This window comes from Papio anubis, chromosome 12 (genome assembly GCF_008728515.1).
Source record: "Papio anubis isolate 15944 chromosome 12, Panubis1.0, whole genome shotgun sequence".
Classification (NCBI taxonomy): domain Eukaryota; kingdom Metazoa; phylum Chordata; class Mammalia; order Primates; family Cercopithecidae; genus Papio; species Papio anubis.
Genome location: NC_044987.1, coordinates 5,782,850 through 5,801,355, shown reverse-complemented (window position 1 = coordinate 5,801,355; position 18,506 = coordinate 5,782,850). Strand labels below are relative to the sequence as shown.

At 50.3% G+C, this 18,506-nt stretch overlaps 1 protein-coding gene across 3 annotated transcripts in view; it reads left to right on the top strand.

The window, feature by feature from the left end:
* KCNJ5 (potassium inwardly rectifying channel subfamily J member 5) overlaps positions 1 to 14,950 on the top strand; it is a 31,099-nt gene extending 16,149 nt beyond the window's left edge. Inside the window, exons 2-5 of one of the 3 annotated variants that reach the window (XM_017949108.3) lie at positions 1,695 to 2,798; positions 4,530 to 5,476; positions 10,161 to 10,451; positions 13,114 to 14,950. In XM_017949108.3, the coding sequence (XP_017804597.2) occupies positions 2,764 to 2,798; positions 4,530 to 5,476; positions 10,161 to 10,451; positions 13,114 to 13,160 (1,320 nt within the window). In that variant the 5' untranslated portion in view covers positions 1,695 to 2,763 and the 3' untranslated portion in view covers positions 13,161 to 14,950. Of the gene's footprint in view, positions 1 to 1,694; positions 2,799 to 4,529; positions 5,477 to 10,160; positions 11,550 to 13,113 lie in introns of those variants that run through there. The other 2 variants (XM_017949110.3, XM_003910946.4) reach the window with 2 other exon arrangements.
* The last annotated feature ends 3,556 nt before the right edge of the window (positions 14,951 to 18,506 follow it).

Here is an 18,506-nt window from a genome sequence, read left to right as displayed (position 1 = left end):
CGAATCTCCTACTTCAGAAAAAGCCCAATGCCTTCAAAGGGCTTATGACTGGGTCAAGCTCACCCCCGATGAACTTTCTTTCTTCAAATCAGCTCTGCCATATGACATGCCCCGGTCATGGGAGTGAGGATTTCCTGGGGTTCCTCAGGGGGTGTATACAAGGGGGCAGGAATCACCAGGGTGTCTTGGAATTCTGCCTACTTACAAGGGCCTTCCCTGTCACCAGCATGTATTCTGGTGTTACATTCAAGTGTAACACCTTGAACGCTTCCTGCTAACCCTAAAGGGCCTTGAGGGGAGAGGGGCAGCCTATTCACCAACCAGTTTGGAGCATTTTCCTATGAGTACAGTCATATACATTCCCATAGAAGAGTATACAAATATCTCCATATGAGACATAAGCACACCCTCCTCCATTCCTCTTCCTCCAACCTCATCCCATGTTTCAAAGCTCAGGGAATGTACATTTTGATCCGGCATATCTGAGAGAGAAAGTAGGAAATTGATAAAGATGTTTGTGATCACAGATAGGGAGACTGAGTCTGAAAAATCACTCCCAGCCCAGTGATCTCTCCAGGAAGCCCTGCTGACCCCCAAGCAAGGCTCTTATCAAGTTGCTGTGGCCCCGACTCCTGACATTCTAGACCACGCCGTGATCTCTCCAGGAAAACCACCAAGTTTTCCTCCCTATGGGTGCGTGATGTTTGACCTTCTTAATCCAGAGGTCCATCTAAATGGATGTCAGATTCACTAATGCATCATCTGAAATACAACTTCCTTTGATTTTGCCTCTTTTGAGTCTTTCTCCACTTGTGTTTTCCTATCAAAGGGATTAAACCACTTTGCTGGACTTGAAGCTCTGTCTTTTCCAAAAGCTTTCTTCATGTCTCAGCACAGCTTCCCATTCGCAGACACAGGAGAGGGTGGAAGAAGAGCAGTAACAGGCTTGATGAGGCTTGATAGGATTTGCTCAAGTCAGTGCCTTTCCCTGCGTCCTGCAGAGAGTAGCTAGGATGTTCGGCTTGCCTGGGCCAGCCACAGCGTTCCTCGCTGTCTGTCCTGTACAGACAGTTCTGTAAAAACCCTAGCTTCAAAGAGGAAATGCTCGAATATCAACAATGGGAGGGCTGGCTCTGCGTTTATCTTCTTCACTGCTTTATGTCCACCTCCTAGCACAGGGGCTCCGCTACAGTAGTTCCTCAATTAATGTGTGCTTAATGAGTGCATAATTAATAGAACGGATCTCAAAAACCTGATTAAAGAATTTCATCTCCATTGTCCCTGAAAATCCTTTTGACTTGATAGGCACACAACACTGGAAGCCAGGGTTTCAAGGATGGGGATTTTACTTACCCTTAAAAGAAATCTGAACAATAGAAGCTCCATGCCAGTCAGCCCAATGCTTGCCCTGCAAATTGCCCTCTGGGCCTTTAGCTCCTTGTCTTAGATATTCTCTACCTCTCTTTCTTCATCTTTAAAATGGAATTAATGGGATTTGCATTAAATTTCAATTTGAGGAGAGATTATGAATACGTATGTTTATTTTATTTATATTTATGTTTGTATCATGTATTCCTTCCAAGAATCCCTACAATTGGCTCCCAGGGCTGGAGGGGCAGAGAATATTATCTGGGATTTATAGCAGAGTAAACTGAGCAAAGAAAGTTAAGTTTGTTTTTCTTTGGACCACAAAGCAGGTTGTTGGACACTGCGTTAGAATCCAAATGTTACCCTGGGTTGAGCCAGGAATGACTTCTGCGGATGATTCAGTGCACAGGAATGCATCCCAATATCAAATCAAAAGTAAACCACCTTTGCCTATCTGCCGGACGCAAAAAGTTCTCCTATCTGGGCTGAAGTCTCCTAGAAAACATTTTCCCATTTCTAGTACAGCACAAAGCCTTCGCCTACAAGAATGTATGCAAGTATGTTTAAAAATAAAGAAGGAAACAGTGCAGAAAATCAGCAGCAAGCTGTTTTCCCCAAAGAGCTGAGCACAGGAGGATGTGAGCTCCCATGTGCCCCAGCCGATGACTCATTCCTGTGGGCACTGTGCCTGCCCTGCCCAACCTCAGTGGCTCAGGGAGTCCGCAGCAGCACCCCCATTGGAACCCTATCTTGGTTCCAGCAGCGGGGGCGTCCAGAATACACGGGGCCTTGGGACAGCAGCATTTTCCACCATCTCCGAGCGTCTGTGATCAGGTTTTCAGGATGAAGTCTCCCACTTAAGGCAGAGCAAATTCCTGCTTGGGATTCTGCAAAGATAGCCCCAAGCATTTTCCTCCTTGTCTCATTTATCTTTGTTAACTGCCACACGAAGGAGCAGGAAGCAGGTGGCCCTATGCAGAGTGGGAAATGGCCAATGGATATGTGGGACAAATAGCCCTTCAGATGACCTTTCGATCTGATGTTTTAAAGGTTACTTTAAAATTGCTATAACCACTCAGGCAGCACAGGAAAAGGCCTGCCAGGGTCATCTGACTTCCCGGGACAGCTGGAATCTACCTTGGTTTGCCATTAGGCAGTCGGCTCAGTGGTTGACACACCTTTCTCCAGGTTGTTCCACTGGGGACACAGCTTCCTGGTGTTCTGCCTGGTGGAACCTGCAGCTGAAGTCACCCTCAGAATGGTGGCAGGGGAATTCCTGCAAGGGACTACCCAAACCATCCCCAAATGGGGTCAGTTGAGATTCCAAAGAAGAAAGCACCAGGTTCCAAAGCACTTATGAGGGGAACTTACATGTAGAGCGCTGCAGTGGCCCTCATGACGGACAGCAAGAAAAGACATGCTCTGTTTAGGTACGTCTGCAGCAAGGGCTCTGGGTTATGGAGTTACTTGGCCTAAAGTTGGGCTAATTCCTACTTGTTTAGCAACATGTTTGATCTTTCAGTACTTCAGGTGGCAACCTAAACAGGGTTTCAGCACCGGGAATGTTTCCAGGGCTCAGGTCTGCAGCTGGCCAGGTGGCAGAGCAGTCTAGGCATTCTGTGTTCCTTGATCAGGACAGATAAGTAAGTGGTGGTTCCTGGGGCACCCTATACCTGGGAAGGAGGGTACCTGCGAATTCAGGGAAAGCTTGCTTATAAAGAGGAAGAAGGGTTGAAGGATAGTATCCCTAAGGTGACGTTTCCCAGGGCTGGAAGCTCATAGAACTTTCTGGAGGGAGCAGGTCATCAGCCTTAGCATGAGCCATGGAGCATCAGTGTCTGCTGGCCATTGTGTGGTGAGTGCTATGGGTCAGGCCTCGGGCTGCAGCCAGATAAACTTAGACCCAGAACCTCACTTGGCCACATGCTACATGAGCTTCATTCTTCTCTTCTGAAAAATGGGGGGATAATAATAGTATTTATCTAACCATGTTGTGAGGATTAAATCAGCTAATGGATAGAAATGTCCTAGTGCAGTGCCTGGCTTCTGAGTGCTCACAAATGTAGTCTGTTATTGTTAATTAAAGAGGTCTTTCCTAATTGCATGAGAGTCTTAAAGCATGTCAAATGGGTTTTGAGGGAAATATCCGACACCTGTACTGCAGGCGTCTGGGTATCTCTTGGGGGTGTGGCAGGTACCCCCCAAACATGTTATGCCCTTTGAAGAGCCTTGGGGCCATTAACATCCTGTCCATTTCAATTTCTTAGAGGACAGGGAATCAAATTTTCTAATGGCGGGCCTACACAGCAATTTGTCATTTTAATAAGTGCTCAGATGGCCTCAGACTTCACACTCAGATGGTAGGAGTGACCAATCGACAAATCAGACACGTGCCGCCTCTTCCTTTCTGTCTGCTGCTAAAAGGCCTCAAGATAAATGGAGACAGTAAGGAATGAAAGAAACAGCACAGGCTTGGGCCAGATGAGCAGGAATCCAAATATCAGCTCGGCCTGGGGGTCACTTAACCTCTTTGGAACCCTGTTTTCTTATTTATCCATCCAATTATTCAATAAGTACTTTTTGAATACATCTATGTGCCAGGCTATGTTCTAAGTGCTTGGAATATCACAGAACAAAACGAACACACACTTATGCCCCCGTGGAGCTTACCTTCTGATGGTGGGAGAGAGACGATTTGAATTAAGCCTGATTCATAAGCAAACAATATGTTGTTTATATAGTGGGAATTCCAATATCTAATGCCAGTGAGTTGCTGTGGTGATAATAAGCGACAATCCACATGGAATGCATGGGACATAGTACATTTAATAAACTGTTGTGATTATTCTTTTTAAAATTGCTCCCACATTTCTCAAACCCTTTTAACACTTAATGTGTACTTTGCACCTAGGTGTTGTTGATGTATTCATTCAACAGACAGCTATCGAGCATCTATTATGTGCTAGACTCTGTACTAGGCACCAGGGATACAAAAGAACCCTGTAAGAGAGTGAGGCCCCTGCCCTTGACGATTTTACACCCCGACCCCTGGATCCAGAGGAGAAGCCTGGGAGAGCCCCGGGGCGGGGGTGGCCTTTGATCTTGTGTTCTAGTGAATCAGAACAGCCCACTTCCCTGATGGTGTCTTTTTTAACTCAAAGCATCCCAGCTATGGCTGGTGATTCTAGGAATGCCATGAACCAGGACATGGAGATTGGAGTCACTCCATGGGACCCCAAGAGGATTCCCAAACAGGCCCGCGAATATGTCCCCATTGCCACAGACCGCACGCGCCTGCTGGCCGAGGGCAAGAAGCCGCGCCAGCGCTACATGGAGAAGAGCGGCAAGTGCAATGTGCACCACGGCAACGTCCAGGAGACCTACCGGTACCTGAGTGACCTCTTCACCACCCTGGTGGACCTCAAGTGGCGTTTCAACCTGCTCGTCTTCACCATGGTTTACACCGTCACCTGGCTGTTCTTCGGCTTCATTTGGTGGCTCATTGCTTACATCCGGGGTGACCTGGACCATGTTGGTGACCAAGAGTGGATCCCTTGTGTTGAAAACCTCAGTGGCTTCGTGTCCGCTTTCCTGTTCTCCATTGAGACGGAAACAACCATTGGGTATGGCTTCCGAGTCATCACAGAGAAGTGTCCGGAGGGGATTATACTCCTCTTGGTTCAGGCCATCCTGGGCTCCATCGTCAATGCCTTCATGGTGGGGTGCATGTTTGTCAAGATCAGCCAGCCCAAGAAGAGAGCTGAGACTCTCATGTTTTCCAACAACGCGGTCATCTCCATGCGGGACGAGAAGCTGTGCCTCATGTTCCGGGTGGGTGACCTCCGCAACTCCCACATCGTAGAGGCCTCCATCCGAGCCAAGCTCATCAAGTCCCGGCAGACCAAGGAGGGGGAGTTCATCCCCCTGAACCAGACCGACATCAACGTGGGCTTCGACACGGGCGACGACCGCCTCTTCCTGGTGTCTCCTCTGATCATCTCCCACGAGATCAACGAGAAGAGCCCTTTCTGGGAGATGTCTCAGGCTCAGCTGCATCAGGAGGAGTTCGAAGTCGTGGTCATTCTAGAAGGGATGGTGGAAGCCACAGGTAAGGCACTTTGTCCTCCTTAGCCACAGATGGCCCTACTTACACTTCAGACTTAGACCACTGTGACCCAAGAAGATGCAGGTCTGTGCCTGAGAGTCCTGGGGTGGCACAGGCAACACGTTCAATCCGTAAATTGTGCTTTGAGTGGTACTGCTACTCAAGATGGAGTAATAGCAACAGCTAACACTGACAGGAGCTTCCCAACTTTCAGGCACTGTCCTAAACCATAAACATCTATCATTCGGCCAAATGTCCTCGCATGCCTTATAAGATAGTGGGGTTTTTTGTGATGTTGTTGTTGTTGTTGTTGTTTTGTTTGCTTGCTTGTTTGTTTTTGAGATAGGGTCTTGCTCTGTCACCCAGGCTACAGTGCAGTGGCCCGATCTTGGCTCACTGCAACCTCCACCTCCCGATTCAAGCGATTCTCCTGCCTCAGCCTCTGGAGTAGCTGGGATTACAGGTGCCCGCCACCGCGCCCAGCTAATTTTTGTATTTTTAGTACAGACAGGGTTTCACCATGTTGGCCAGGCTGGTATTGAACTCCTGACCTTGTGATCCACCTGTCTTGGCCTCCCAAAGTGCTGGGATTACACGTGTGAGCCACAGTGCCCAGCTGAGATAGTTTTTATTAAGGTACAAATAAAGAAACAGGGACACAGACAGGCTAAATTATTTGCCCAAGAGCAAGCACTTTTGCGTGATAGAGCCAGGGTGGAAATTGAGGCAGGGGACCCCAGAGCCAGCACTTGTTTCCAACAGGCCAAACTGCCCCTTCTTGGAACAAGTGTTCTACCCAGAAGAGCTTGCTGCTCAGATAGCTCTGGTAATCACAGGGCGAAACAAAGACGAACTGGTTTCTTTACAGTGGACTAGTGGACTTCTCGCTCTCCTTACCCACTGAGTCTCATCACTGGGAAAGGAGAGGATGCAGAATTTCCGAAACTCAAAAGGGTTCTCACCAATCCTTTACTTGGAAAGAACTTTGCTGCAGGGGAGGGGCTCTTTTGGCTGGGCCCCCTCTGGAGCAGCCAGCCCTCAGCGTTGTTGCAGAAGGTTGGCTTAGTGAACCCAGGGCAGGCAAGGCTCCTTTCTCACAAAAAAAAAAAAACACCAGTGCATCCATACTGAGGCATCAACATCCACATATGCCCAAGAAAATGCCCTTTTTGTGGCCAGCATGGCACCTCCCTGCTCAGCTACTGACTCACCGGCAGCTGGTAACCAAGGACCCCCCCATTCCTCAGCCACTCAGCCACGGCAGACCTCTGTGAGGTGGCTCCAGGGATCCCAAGGCCTGGGACCGCCTGAGCTCTGGCTGAGAATCCTAGTCCCCACCCCACCACCAGCAAAATCCGACATCCTGCGTATTTTGTTTCTTCCTTGTGCCTTCCTTTCTCTCTCTCTCTCTCTCTCTCTCTCTCTCTCTCTCTCTCCCCCCCCCCCCCCCCCTCCCCCCCTCTCTCCCCCCCCCCCCCCCCCCCCCCTTTCTTTCCAACCAGGTACAATGAGCAGCTGGTCAGGCCCTAAGGATGGCTTCTAGAAACTCAATCACACTCAGAATTATGCATGTCTATTTTTCTAATTCTTGCAAACAACAGTGTAGAGCTGGCTTCAGTCTCATTTTACAGATGTCGAAGCTGAAGCTCAAAAGCATTATGTAGACAGTGAGTGCGCATATTCAGCTCTTCCACTTACAAATCTGGAGCTTCTCTCACCACTCTGCCCCCCTGAAATACTAGGGGCCTGTCAGAAAGATGGCCAAGCACGCCTTCCAGACCCCGGGCAGCTGGCTGCCGGGCAGGGGACTCAGACCCAGACTCCACAAGCCTTCCCATTTTGAAGTCAGTGGAACCAGGAGAGGGCAATGACAGGCTCCAGGGACTGGTGCCACAGAGGGCTGCTCGGCCATCTGCTGGGGGCTGGAGCCTAGCAGGCAGCATATGGTGGCAGGTGGGCAGCCCCCGGGGCCAAGGACAGTCAGGACACAGGAAGCTTTCCCCTGCAGAGCTAGGGGCTTGCAGGTCACCCTGTCCTTGGCTCTAGGGTCAGAATCAGGACCCAGGCTGCATTTCAGGGGAAGAGCTTCACTCTGGAGTCACAAAAAAGGGATTGGGTGAGAGACATGGGGACAAATCATAGCATGCCTGACCACTCCCCAAGGCCGCCCTCACTCGCCAGCCACACAGCGGGGAGAGCGCCCACAGGCTCATAGTGGAGGGAACCAGTGCTATCCGCCCTGCTACACCCCCAGCCATGCCTCCCTCGAAGTCAGGGGCCCACCGTTCACTTGTCCTCACGGTTTGTCCTCCTTCCCCTCCTACAACCTGGGCTATGCTTGCTCTGTCCCAGAAACTGTAGGGGAGATCCAGGGAGATAGGGCAGGAGACCCCGGCCCACATCTGTCCTGGATGTGGGTGGCTTGGTTGTCAGGCACATGCAGCCAGGTGTGGGCTGGGAATCCATGCCTCGGCTTGAGTAGCACAACTCCGCTGTATCCTGCCTGAGCGGGTCTGAGCCAGCTGCTTACCCTGTCAGCAGAGTGAGGAAAATCGATCTCCTAGGGCTGTTGGGAGGATTCAAGATGAAAAGGAGCACCCTGTGCTGAGCACTATACCTGACACCTGGAGAATCCTTTCCAGAGGCATCGAGCAGTGACAGGGACACAGCAGGATCTCTAGCTACAGGGCAGCTGCTACCACACCCCATGAGCAGCAGGAGGCGCCCAAAGGGGAAAGGTCCTGCCCACACCTTTCCCAAGGCCCTGGGAGCCTGCAGACATCTGGCATAGTCTAGGCTGCTCAGGGCCCAGTTCGGGCCTCTCTGCCAAGGCTGTGGGGACAACAAGGGTGAGGACTGAAGGGAGAGGCCCGGCCCAGGCAGGCATCCCTGAGAGCAGAGGGCAGGCTGTGGGCCCCCCTGTGTGGGTGCGCTGGGGCTGAGAAGCAGCCCTGGACCTGGGTCTGGTTTGTATGAGCCCCTCCCAGAGAAAACTCAAAGTGGGAGCCGGAGATGGTTGCCTTCAGCACCCAACCAGCACAGTTAATGCCTTCCTTGGCCAGAAGATTAAATATCAGAAAGTTGCTTTCCTGTGACCCTAAGCACAGAGGCCTCCTCATTCATAAACAAAGCTGCTCTCCTCTCTGGAGAGAAAGCAACACCTAAAAATAGCACAGGCATGGCACGGGCTGAGTAGACGGGAAGGGAGGCATTGGAGCAGCCTCAAATCAAGAAGTCAAGCTCTGTGTGTGCGTCTGCTCCTCTTCCTGTGTGTATGTGAGTGTGGAGCCCTCTCTCCATATGTGTCTACCCAAAACAATCCCCATATGTTCCAAATGCCTGTCAGCTTCTCCGTGTTCATTCACGCTGAATTTATCTTTGCTCTCTCCTGCCTTTTTCCCATCTCAATCTTCTAGACCTGAATGCTGTTTTCAGGAACCAAGTCCCTGCCTTCAACTGTTCCAACATCTATTCACTCCAATCTCTAGGAAATGACTTTCAGAATCTTGCATGTTGGTTTCTAATTTTCTGCCACCACCATGCCTTGAACTCCTCCAGGGCAAGGACGTGTCGTATTCAGCTTTACATCTCCACTGTGCTTAGCACAAAGCAGATGTTCATGAAATGGTTGATGAATGATTGAATGGATGAAGGAATGCATGAATGTATGGATGACTGGGTAGATGGATGATTGGATGGATGGGTGATTGGGTAGATGAGTGGATGGATGGATGGATGTTGGACAGATAGGATGGGATAGAGCACTGGGGCTGATAGGATGAATAAAATAATTGGGGTGGAGGATGGGATGATGTCCTAATCTAATCTTAATTTTAACTCGACGACCCATCTTAATTTAATTTAATCTAATTTTAATCTTACCCAAACTAACACCACCTTACTTTTACTGCATCTAATCCACTCCAATCTAACGAATCCATCTACCCAATTCACCACCTTAATTTTAACGTAATCACCTTTACCTTTATCAGCATTGCTATCACCTAATTTACCTTTTACCTGTCTTTACCCACTCACTCACCTTTTACCCATCATATCAGCACTAATTCACTTTGTTCTTTAATCTTTAATCTTGTAATCTTTGTCTTACTTCTAATTGTTCCCACTTTTGACTTTAATTTAATTTTAATTCTTAATTTAATTTTAATCTTAATCTTACCTTTAATGCATTTAATAACTAATGCACCTTTGTGTAATCTTTAATTCACGTCACGCACTAACTTTTACCTTTAATCTTAATCTTTGACCCCATCGAATCCACTCCACCCACTGTAATTTTAATTTTAATTTACCTATCATATTATTATCTATCAAATCTTAATTTACCTTTTTAATTTAATTCTAACTTAATCTTTACCTTAATTTTACCTTTAATGCTAATGCACCTTAATCCACCTTAATTCTACCTTAATCTTTAATCTTTACCTGGATAGACGATTGGATGGATGGATGGATGGATGGATGATGGATGGATAGATATCGATTGGATGGATGGATGGATGGATGGATGGATGGATGGATGGATGGATGGATAGATGGATGGATGGATGGATGGATAGATGATTGGATGGATGGATGGATGGATGGATGGATGGATGGATGGATGGATGGATGAATAGATGGATGGATGATTGCATCATAATGCATGTAACTTCTGTTTTCCCAGGCATGACCTGCCAAGCCCGGAGCTCCTACATGGATACAGAGGTGCTCTGGGGCCACCGATTCACACCAGTCCTCACTTTGGAAAAGGGCTTTTATGAGGTGGACTACAACACCTTCCACGACACCTATGAGACCAACACACCCAGCTGCTGTGCCAAGGAGCTGGCAGAAATGAAGCGGGAAGGCCGGCTCCTCCAGTACCTCCCCAGCCCCCCGCTGCTGGGGGGCTGTGCTGAGGCAGGGCTGGATGCAGAGGCTGAGCAGAATGAAGACGATGAGCCCAAGAGGCTAGGTGGGTCCAGGGAGGCCAGGGGCTCGGTGTGAGGGCTGCAGCCTCCCTAAGACCTCCTGTCACTGGCTTCAGTGAGCACAGGCACTGCAGAGCCTGGGACCAGGGGAGGGGAATAGTTGAGTGTGCTGTTTGGGGGCTCAGAAGCCATCAAGGCTGTGAGGAGGAACCATATACCCAGCCCTCACAGCTCCCAGCACAGGGCCTCCCTGAGCCAGTGGCATCCTTCCTGGGCCCCCCATGGCAGTGCTGCCTCTTGTGGGTGCTGGCTAAGGGCCAGGCCAGGATGAGTTTCCCCATGGTGAATGTTACAAGGTGGCATCTGTTCTCTCCCTGCCCTGGGTCACTTCCTTTTTTGGGTCTCACAGACCCTCCAGGGGCTGACATCTAGAGAGAGCCATCACCTTGTCCTCTCATTCCTTCCACCATGAGGCTTGCCGTGGATTCAGAGAGGAGCCTTACCTGATGGGAGCTCAAACCTGTAGTCTGGGATGAGCTCACAGAGCCCTCATGGGTTAAGGTCCATCCGTGTCACAGAGGCAATTCCTTTTAAATCAGATACTGATGACCCATTACTGAGAGCTACAGAGCGTACAGCCGTTGGTGTTCTCCGCTACTATCTGCCAAGTGTGTGCTTTTCCTCTGCTGTGTTCTGTGTGTCCAATGTAACCTACTGGAGAATCGATCTCATTAGAGTGACTCTTAGAAGGTGACCTGGGACTAGACAGCCCCTCTGAGCACAAGCATAGTGGCATCAGCAGCTTCCTGGCCTACTCCCAATCACACTGTGCCCTGCACCTCCCACCAAGGGGAACCCCAGCAGCTGGGGCTTTTCTAGTGCTTTTTGGCCCAAGAATCTCAGAGTGCTTCTAATCATTACAGTAGTTTTTTTGTTTTGTGTTGTTTTTTCACAATCTCAGTGAGCCTGTGGTGTGACCTGGGGAGAAAGCTGAGTGTCAGGGGGCATGATGAGCCAGTTGGCCCTGAAACAGGAATGGGGCAAAGAGAAAGGAGAGCCAGGAGCATTTAAAAATCAGCATCTGGGCAGAGTGTGATGGCTCACACCTGCAATCCCAGCACTTTGGGAGGGCAAGTCAGGCAGATCATGAGGTCAGGAGATCGAGACCATCCCAGCTAACACAGTGAAACCCCGTCTCTACTAAAAAAATATAAAAAATTAGCCGGGCGTGGTGGTGGGCGCCTGTAGTCCCAGCTACTCGGGAGGCTGAGGCAGGAGAATGGTGTGAACCTGGGAGGCGGAGCTTGCAGTGAGCCGAGATTGTGCCACTGCACGCCAGCCTGGGCGACAGACTCCATCAAAAAAAAAAAAAAAAAAAAAGAATCAGCATCTGCCCCAATTGTGGCTGAGACACTCTGCCACAGGGCTCAGCACCTTTGCCATCACGGCAGATGACGGGATGTGAATCAAAAGTGAGAGGTGACTGCAGTGGCAGCTTCACCATCAAGCTCAGCCTGGACCAAGCTCCCAGCCCGGTGCTGCAAAGCCCCTGGGCCTCCCTCTGCAGGCAGAGCTACAACCAGGAGGGCTGGGCAGGGAGGGCAGGGAGGATGCCCTGGGAAGGCGAAGGGAGTGGCTGCCCCTCCCAGGCTGGAAACAACAGGGCAAGGGGGTCAGCAGGAGAATTCAGGGACACGGTGAGTGTTAAGAGAAAAAGAGTAGAGAAGAGCCTGAAAATCACCAACCTCCAGGGTTTTCTGCTCTGGAGGCCCAGTGAGAGCAAGGGTGGAGCGGGGCAGATTGTCAGGTCTCGGAATGCGTGTTGACACACACAGGCTTCAGGTTAGCTGGCCTGACATGGGGAGAGAGTGCCAATGTTCCCAGGCCACAGAATTACGGGGGCCTCACCCAGTTTTCACAGCTCTCAACTGGCCTTTGAGAATGGAAGCCTTTTCCTGCCCTGGTTATGGCACTTCTTCCCGGGAGAGGAGCAGAGCCACAGAGAGGTAGGAAGTTGAGGCAGAGCAAAGGGAAGACTTCAGAGCTCAGGCCCGGTTCATCTCAGATGCGTTTTCTAGGCCTGGGGCTGGAAGGGAGTGGGCCAGCCTGGGACGGGAACTGCCTCTGTGGTCTGCGCACTGCCAGGAGGGGCTCCCAGAGCTTTGCTCCTGGGCGGGATCTTGAGAGGTGCGCAGGGTGCCATGGCCAAATGAGGTCTTCCCACCAGTGGCAGGGCGTGGAGTTGTGGTCCCAGGCATCCGTCTTGGGGAAGCAGGCCTTGGAGGGAATGGGGAATGGGCTGGCACCCCACTTAGGGGAAGCAGACGGTGCCCCAGCAGGGGAGCTGCATGCCCCCAGGAGTCTCAGACAGGCAGCTCATCACCAAGGCTGGGTGCCTTTTGGCGGAGCTACAGCTGGAACCCTCTGGCTGAGGCCAGCACTCCCCCGGGGCTCCCTGGACCCCAGGGTTACTAACAGCAAAACCATTCCACACCCCCTTGCCGGATCTAAGCCTGTCTTAGGACCAGTCAGTGCCCCCAGGTTAGAGCCCATGGGGGTCAACTAAGCAAGGGAGGGGAGGTGAAGGCGAAGCCGGCCTTGCACCCAGACAGCGGCCTGGCTCCTCCCCACACCTGCCTTCATTTATGACTGAAACATCACCCAACTGACCAAGGGAGCCACTCTCCAGTTCTCTCATTCCACCAGGGCCCTCCGTGAGCCAGGACCAGGTCACATCTCTCAGCCAAGTCTAGAAGCTCTGGGTAGAGGAGAGGAAGTGTGCAGAGGGTCCTTAGCCAAAACTCCCTGCCTGGCCCGAGCCTGGGCATAGTGGGATTAGTGCAACACTGCCCCGGTGTGCCTCCTCTGCCTTCTACCATGCCAATTTAAAAGCAAGAAGACCCCCTTCACATCCCGAGGAAATCTCCTTCCTGGTGACCAGTCGAAGCAATAAAAGTTTGAAAAGTTCTTCATTTTCTAGAAGTTCTTGAATAAACATGGACTTACTAAATGCAGAGTCTGATGATGGACAGAGTTTCAAGGGGTCACTTTCAAAATATTTAATTAATTTATTTATGTAGAGATAGGATCTTGCTCTGGTGCCGAGGCTGGAGTGCAGTGGTACAACCTCAGCTCACTGCAAATTCTGCCACCTCCCTGGATCAAGCGATTCTCATGCTTCAACCTCCTGAGTAAGTGGGATTCAGGCACGAGCCACCGCGCCCAGCCATTTTCAAGACATTGCTCCCTCATACAAACCACTCAGAGGCCACAGCCCTTGGTTCTGTGAAGGCTCTGAGCCCACGCCATCACATCTGATGGACCCCAGAGGGCTGACCCCGCTTTAAGATGGGGTCGTGCACTGGTCATTGCCACAGTCTTGAGTATCTCCAAAATCCCAAAGTGATAGGTATTTCACTTTCGGATGCTGAAAGTTTGGAGAGCTGGTTTCTTGCCTTAATTGAAGCTCTCTGAGAATGTCCCCTGTAGGGAGAAGCCTCCAGGAACTCAGAAGAGAACCGTTCCCACTTGTTTTCCTTGCTCCACCAATCTGATGCCTGACAGATGTCACCACTGCCTAAAGGATCCTGTCCCCAGGCCAGGGCAGAATGAGCATTGCCCGTGACTCTCCCCTTCAGACTTCCCTCCCACCGGCCTCCTGTGTCGTCAGAGAGCCCACCGCCCATCGCCTCCTGCTTCTGCTTTGAGGTTGAGGTCCTGGCCTGAGCAGTTACCTTGCCGGAGGAGAAGAGCCCCTGCAGTCTGGGGAGCACTGTCCCTGCTCGTGATCTATAACAGTGGGGCGTCTTTTTCACACCCCTTATCTCATGGCTTGCCTTCCAGCCCCATCTATCCTATGCCTCATGTGAGGTGACCCCCAGAGAAACTTAAATTGCTTGTACTGAAGTTGCCAAAAACCAAAGTTGCCCACTGTCTTGTAACTGAAACATCTCTGCCTGTGCATCATGGAGCACGTGTTAGGTGCCCACCGTGGGTCAGGCACTTGATTCTCAAAACACTGCCAAGAAGCTCTTACCAACGTGACAGTTGAGGCTCAGAGAGGTTCATGAGCTTGCTTAAGGCTACGGGTAGTAATAAGAGGCATGGCCTTGGTGCCAAGCGCCTCCCAAACAAACAGCAGGGGCCGTGATCCTGCCTAAACTCTCGCATCCACGGCACCTCTCTGGACCCAGGCAACAGAGATAAGGAGAGCCCTGGCTCTTGGGATGGCGTCGTGCCGATTCACCTGCTGTGCCGCAGAGCCCCGGCTTTCACCCAGGATGTGCCCCTGTGGCAGGATAATTGAGAAACAACCTTTTTCTGATTCCCAGAGAACTAATGAGCTGCAAAAAGAGATTAGACAGGGAAGAATTGCTTTCGGGGAGAAGCCACTTACTCGGCTCGCCTTGGTTTTTGCTAACAACGTCTCCTTAAACTGCCGTCAAATCTTTTTCTCCCTGTGTAGGATTCATCAATCTTCATATGAAAAAGAACACCACTGCACTGCTAAAAATTCACACAATAAAATGGACTTGACCTTGCAGAACTCTTTCTCATTTTAAACAGACGGCCACTAGTTGCCCATGTAAACTCATTGCCAGTTGTAGAAACCTTGTCCTTCTTGGTTTTGTTAGCCTAAAAATGTAGTATCAACATCTAGACCACTGGTTTTGAGGTGGGAGAATGGGCAAAGGTGGGGAGGAGACAGCCGGATAGGGGCAGCTGCACCAGGTGTCTGGAGGCAGAGCTGGCGGCAGATGCGGAGGGTGCGGGCAGCAAGGGTTCTCACACTAAGTCATTCATGCCACCCCCAAATAACTTCTGTACATTCTTTAATGTCAAATATTCAGAACCCACATTACCTATGTAATGAGTAATTCTAAAAATACCTACTTTAGGGGCCCCTTGGACTAGCATTCTGCTGTCAGGGCATACATCTGCAAAAGGATCGTTCTCGCTGAACAGTGGGAAAGGGGCAGAGGAGGCTGTGATTTCTAATGTTGGCAAAAGGTCTCAGGATCTTTCAAGAGAAGTCCTAAAGCTTCTGTTGAAAATGTCATTAGCAGAAGAGGATGTAAGATTCGCTTCTCTTCTGCTCTGGTCACCCAGTGGCAATATTGAAGAGCCGAGATTTACAGAAAATCCCTCACGTACACCAACACCAATGCTCACCAGGGCTCTGATTCAAAATGAGAAGCAGTATTTTCAGAGGAGAAAGGCAGCACAGCTCTGATGTACGTGGGAGTGCTTCCCATATCTGGCCCCATGGCCCCCCCACGGTAACCGGGCATCAGCAAATCTGTGTATGGGGCTTGGGCCAATAGCATGTGCTGAGCCTCAAAATCAGCCATGAACAAAAGTACCTGGTGACTCTGAGGGTGAATTGCCTTCACGTTGGTAAGACCCATGCAAAGGCCAGGAGCTCTGGGAATGGCTCTTGCCTGGGGATTGCGCTACAGTTACTGTTCAGTGTCAGAATGGAGACATGAGGTCAGGGGAAATGATGAATCTGTGAATTTGCACATTTGTCAGTCAAGCTCAGATTGCAATTTGAGGAAGGAGAACTAGACCCATAATCTAATAAAAGCAACTATCTGAAAGTAACCCTTAGAAAACCCACCCGGGCCCAGCAGGGCGTGGTGACTCACGCCTGTAATCCCAGCACTTTGGGAGGCCGAGGCAGGCGGATCACAAGGTCAGATCGAGACCATCCTAGCTAACACGGTGAAACCCCATTTCTACTAAAAATACAAAAAAAAATTAGCCGGGCGTGGTGGCGGGCGCCTGTAGTCCCAGCTATTCGGAGGCTGAGGCAGGAGAATGGCGTGAACCTGAGAGGCGAAGCTTGCAGTGAGCCGAGATCGAGATCACGCCACTGCACTCCAGCCTGGGTGACAGAGCGAGACTCCGTCTCAAAAAAAAAAAAAAAAGAAAAAAGAAAACTCACCCGGGCCCAGAAGATGCGCTCTGCTGGTTCTAGTCAGAAGAAGACCAACACCAACGCATGCATAGCAGATGTCTCCTTAGGCCTTGTTAGATCCCAGTGATAAAGCGTGCTGACTTTCTTATGGTAAATAAATGTCTAGGAAGGAGTTTTGAAAGCAGAAACATTGCTGACTTTTTCTCTGAGTATTTACGTTGATTCAGAAGCTGCTATTCAAATAACCTTGGCTCACTTGGTGGAGGCAAAAATCCTAAATCCCAGAGGAGAAATTACTGAGAATTTGGGCAGATTAACATATACTTAGTGCTTCATTTTTCTACCAAGTAAGCAAAAGTGTAAGTGGAGCAATCCTCGGCTGCGCTGGGTGAGGCTGCAGCAGGGAGCGAGGAAGAGGAGATGACGTGTAGCTTCACTGAGAACTCCTGTGCATGTGCCCACTGGATGCCACATTCCAAATCACCTCTATTATTTATTTATTTATTTGTTTGTTTGTTTGTTTGTTTGTTTTGAGACAGAGTCTCGCTCTGTTGCCCACGCTGGAGTGCAATGGCACAATCTCGGCTCACTGCAACCCCTGCCTGCTGGGTTCAAGCAATTCTCTTGCCTCAGCCTCCCGAGTAGCTGGGATTACAGGCGCCCACCACCACGCCCAGCCAATTTTTTGTATTTTTAGTAGAGATGGGGTTTCCCCATGTTGGCCAGGCTGGTCTTGAGCTCCTGACCTCAGGTGATCCACCCGCCTTGGCCTCTCAAAGTGCTAGGATTACAGGAGTGAGCCACTACACCCAGTCCCCAAGTCCCCTCTTAAATAAACATGCTCATGGAAGAGACTGCAGCCAGCTCTGTGTGATCTGAAGCTTCGAGGCAATAACCATTTCCTCGCCTTACCATGTAGTTACCTGGGGAAGTGGGAAGGCATGATCACTCAGGAATGCACCCACCTTCTCTCTCCCTACAGAGGAGAGCCCGCTTGCTCTGGTTCATGGAAACAGCTAAGAAAGGGGGAAGAGCATTTGCTGAACCCAGACTGTGCCCTGATGGATGAGAGTGTGGCTGTTTAATCTCCTGGTGTCTTTCCCATTCAATAAATGCACTGGGAGAGGCTTCACACTCCTCCTCTTCAGATGAAGCACCCCATGGACACACCCTGTCTTTGAATATAAGATAAAATCCTGCAGGGAAGCTGCTCCTGTTTAGGTCTCCCAGAACCCCACAGCAGCAGCAGTACCTGGGCATTAGTCCAGGAGCTGACCATCCTGACCATTCCCTTTGGCATCGGTGAAGCTTTGCAGGGCTTTCCAACAACCATCTCATTGTGACAAAGGATTAAAATGACATCTCAGAAAGCACAGAGCCAACTCCACACAACATCTGAAGCATCTCTGACTTTTCATTACTTCAATTCTCCCACACATCTATTATTCAGCATATATTTAGTGAGCACCTACTATGTGCCCAGAGCAGGAACAGGCACCGCACACTCAGTGGTGATAAGACTGTCTTAGTCCACTGGGGCTGCATTACAAAAATACCTTAGAGTGAAAGAACAGAGACTTCCTGCTCACAGTTCTGAAGGCTGCGAAGTCCAAGATCAAGATCAGTCCGGCAGCAGATCAGGTGTCTGGTGAGGGCCTGTTCCTCACAGACGGTGCCTTACAGGTGTCCTCACTTGGTGGAAGGGGCCAACAGGCTCCTTGAAGCCACTTTCATAAGGGCACTCATCCATCACGAGGATCCTCTCCCATGACCTCATCACTGCCCAAAGGCCCCGCCTCCTAATGTTGTTACCTAAGGGGTTAGGTTTCAACAAAGGAATTTTAAGGGGAGATAAATATTTAGACCAGAACAGAGACAATATGATTTTTTGCCCTCATGAAATTTTCTGTCTGGTGGGGAGGGGGAGAGACAGAGACAGAAAATATACACAAATCAAAGAATTCCAGTTCGCAATAAGGGCTATGAGGGAAACTAACAGGGGGCTGAGGTCAGGAACAGCAGGGCTGCCCCTGGGGAGGCCACAGGGACTGAGGCTCTGAGGGGGGCCCGGAAGCTGAGCCTTGAAACAGGAGCAGGAATGAGCTCCTCCCGCAAGGGCTCTGGGGGATCAGCTGTGTGTAAAGGTCCTGGGGTGGAAGGGGCAGCTGTATCCAAAGAA